This window comes from Cydia strobilella, chromosome 13 (assembly GCF_947568885.1).
Source record: "Cydia strobilella chromosome 13, ilCydStro3.1, whole genome shotgun sequence".
Lineage (NCBI taxonomy): Eukaryota > Metazoa > Arthropoda > Insecta > Lepidoptera > Tortricidae > Cydia > Cydia strobilella.
In genome coordinates this window covers 2,829,815-2,832,075 of record NC_086053.1, presented here as the reverse complement: position 1 = coordinate 2,832,075, position 2,261 = coordinate 2,829,815, and the positions used below count along the sequence as shown (strand labels likewise).

Below are 2,261 nucleotides of genomic sequence, written 5' to 3'. Positions count from 1 at the left end.
GAGGAGACGGGTATCATCACCTGATCGACATTTTTCTGGCTAAATCTATTAAGAATCACGTATAGTTGACTCAGTGCGTTAGTAGTTTAATGTAGGTTTTAATAGATAACAAGTTCAGAAGAATTCTATTAGAGCCACTTTTGTTTTGCACTTGCTCTCACGTCAACAAAATTGAGCAGATTGTAAATACGACTCGTAGATCACTACGAGTAGGTATTAATACTTATACGATTTCATTTTAAATGTTTTTATATCCAACTTTTAATTACATATCCCAAGATTTAATTACAAAAGTATGTGTCACCATCTTCACTGGTTTCAGTCACCGCCAACAGTCGCACCAACTCCTGACCGTTCGAGTAGATCAAATGATTCTCATTATCAAACGCCATGGCCATCACTCCAGGGACACGCACTACTCTTTTAACTTTCTGATCAGTCTTATTCACCATATATATAGCACTGTCACTGCTCACAAACACTGCGCCTTCATTATCCGAAGCCATGCCTAAAAACTGAGGCTTAGCGCGCAATAAGATATGCTCGTGTGATATTTTCTTGACACCATACAACCCAGACACGTTCACAAAAAAAATGTACCCTTCTCTATCAAAAACAAATTGATTCACTTGCGTATTTTTCAGTTGGCGCACTACCTTAATCGTCCTATCTTTGTATACGTACACATTTAAATGAGGGAACTGGATGAAATAAATGTTTTTCTTGAAATTTAGCCACCAGATATCTAAATTTGTGATTGCTAAGCTCGTAAGAGTTTTATCGACTGGTCGGTATCTGTGGATGCCGTTGCTTCCTCCGAAGTATATCTCGTCGTCAATGTTGTTGCTGGCTATAGCATAAGCGTCTTTAACGCCTTTGATAAGCTTGAGGTCTTTACTGTTAATATCGAGAATCACAGGCACGTATTCACCGTCGACATCAGAGCTGAAGTACAATGTGTTTGTCTTCCTGTCGACGGCCAGTTGGTTTGGGCTGTGGTGCATGCTGGCTAACACATCTTTTAAATAGCATTGATGCTTTTGAAAATATTCTATTGTGTTTCTGTTAACTGTTTCGGCGTTTGTTATAAGAATGATAAGGAGCAGTAATTCCATTACTGAACTTGAGTTGAACTCATGAAAGCGGCGTAACTTAAAATGATTTATGTTTATATACTTTGGAAGTACTATCACTTCTGGATGCTAATACTTCGAAGACGATAATATATGATGATATAGGCTGTCCCTTCGTTAGTTCAACATTTTCAATTGCAGTTGTGCTTGTCTTGATGTAAGTACGTGGTCACTGCTATTATGTTCATTGGTAATACTTCCCTTGCGACGTAGCGTTGGTGTGACAGTTTATTTTGCAAAAACGCTTGTGCAAAAATTTAGTGTTGCTGATGTTTTTCATGTGTACTCTGTACTGTTTATCAACAAGTCGGTCTTTAACAAAAGGGATGTGTAAGAAGGACGTAATTGTTTTACAACTACGACTTTGTAAACTATGAATAAAGGAAGCCGGATTTTACTCGTGCACTAAGCAATCGGAAAACATGTATATATGTGAGACAGTTTAACATTAAACATTTTATTTAATGTTTGGGGGGTGTTTAACATTATATTATACACATATCTAATATATTCATTCAGTTGTAGTACTGCCACATGTCTTCTAGCGTATATGTTTCGTTTTTAGGGTTCCGTACCCAAAGGGTAAAAACGGGACCCTATTACAAAGACTCCTGTGTCCGTCTATCCGTCTGTCCGTCTGTCTGTCAGTCACAAGGCTGTATATCATGAACCGTGATAGCTAGACAGTTGAAATTTTCACAGATGATGTATTTCTGTTGCAGCTATACAAATACTAAAAAGTACGGAATCCTCGGTGCGCGAGTCCGACTCCCACTTGGCCGGTTTTTTATTTTGTTGTCATTTTTCTCAGATTTTGATAAAATTTGGTGGATAGATAGAGTTTCTTATTCTGTACAACATAAGCGCAATTTCACTGTATGTCCTACGTAATCTTCCACTGAGATACAGAAAACGTATGGAATTTTCCGTAACTTAATAAAAACTTTCATATTTTTTTTTTGTCCCAAATTTGGATTTCGTGTTTATTCCAACCAGAATAAGGAGCTTTTCAAACCTACCGATGTTCCTTTTGGTTTACTCCGGTAATTAAAATTAAAACTCCTTTAAAACTAAAACTGTGGATTTCGAAACCAGTTTAAACTTGTACATTATTGTACATTAATACGG

The 2,261-nt window shown here is 37.1% G+C and overlaps 1 protein-coding gene across 1 annotated transcript; it reads right to left on the bottom strand.

Moving 5' to 3' along the window:
• Nucleotides 1–248: 248 nt before the first annotated feature.
• LOC134746954 (ommochrome-binding protein-like) lies at nt 249–1,143 on the bottom strand. Its single transcript, XM_063681526.1, has one exon. It carries the CDS (start codon nt 1,113–1,115, stop codon nt 282–284), a length of 834 nt encoding a protein of 277 aa, XP_063537596.1. The 5' UTR covers nt 1,116–1,143; the 3' UTR covers nt 249–281.
• Between the last annotated feature and the right edge of the window lie 1,118 nt (nt 1,144–2,261).

Bases quoted from the DNA above. Each gene is read 5' to 3' on its own strand.
- LOC134746954 (XM_063681526.1), bottom strand. From the start codon at position 1,115: ATGGAATTACTGCTCCTTATCATTCTTATAACAAACGCCGAAACAGTT.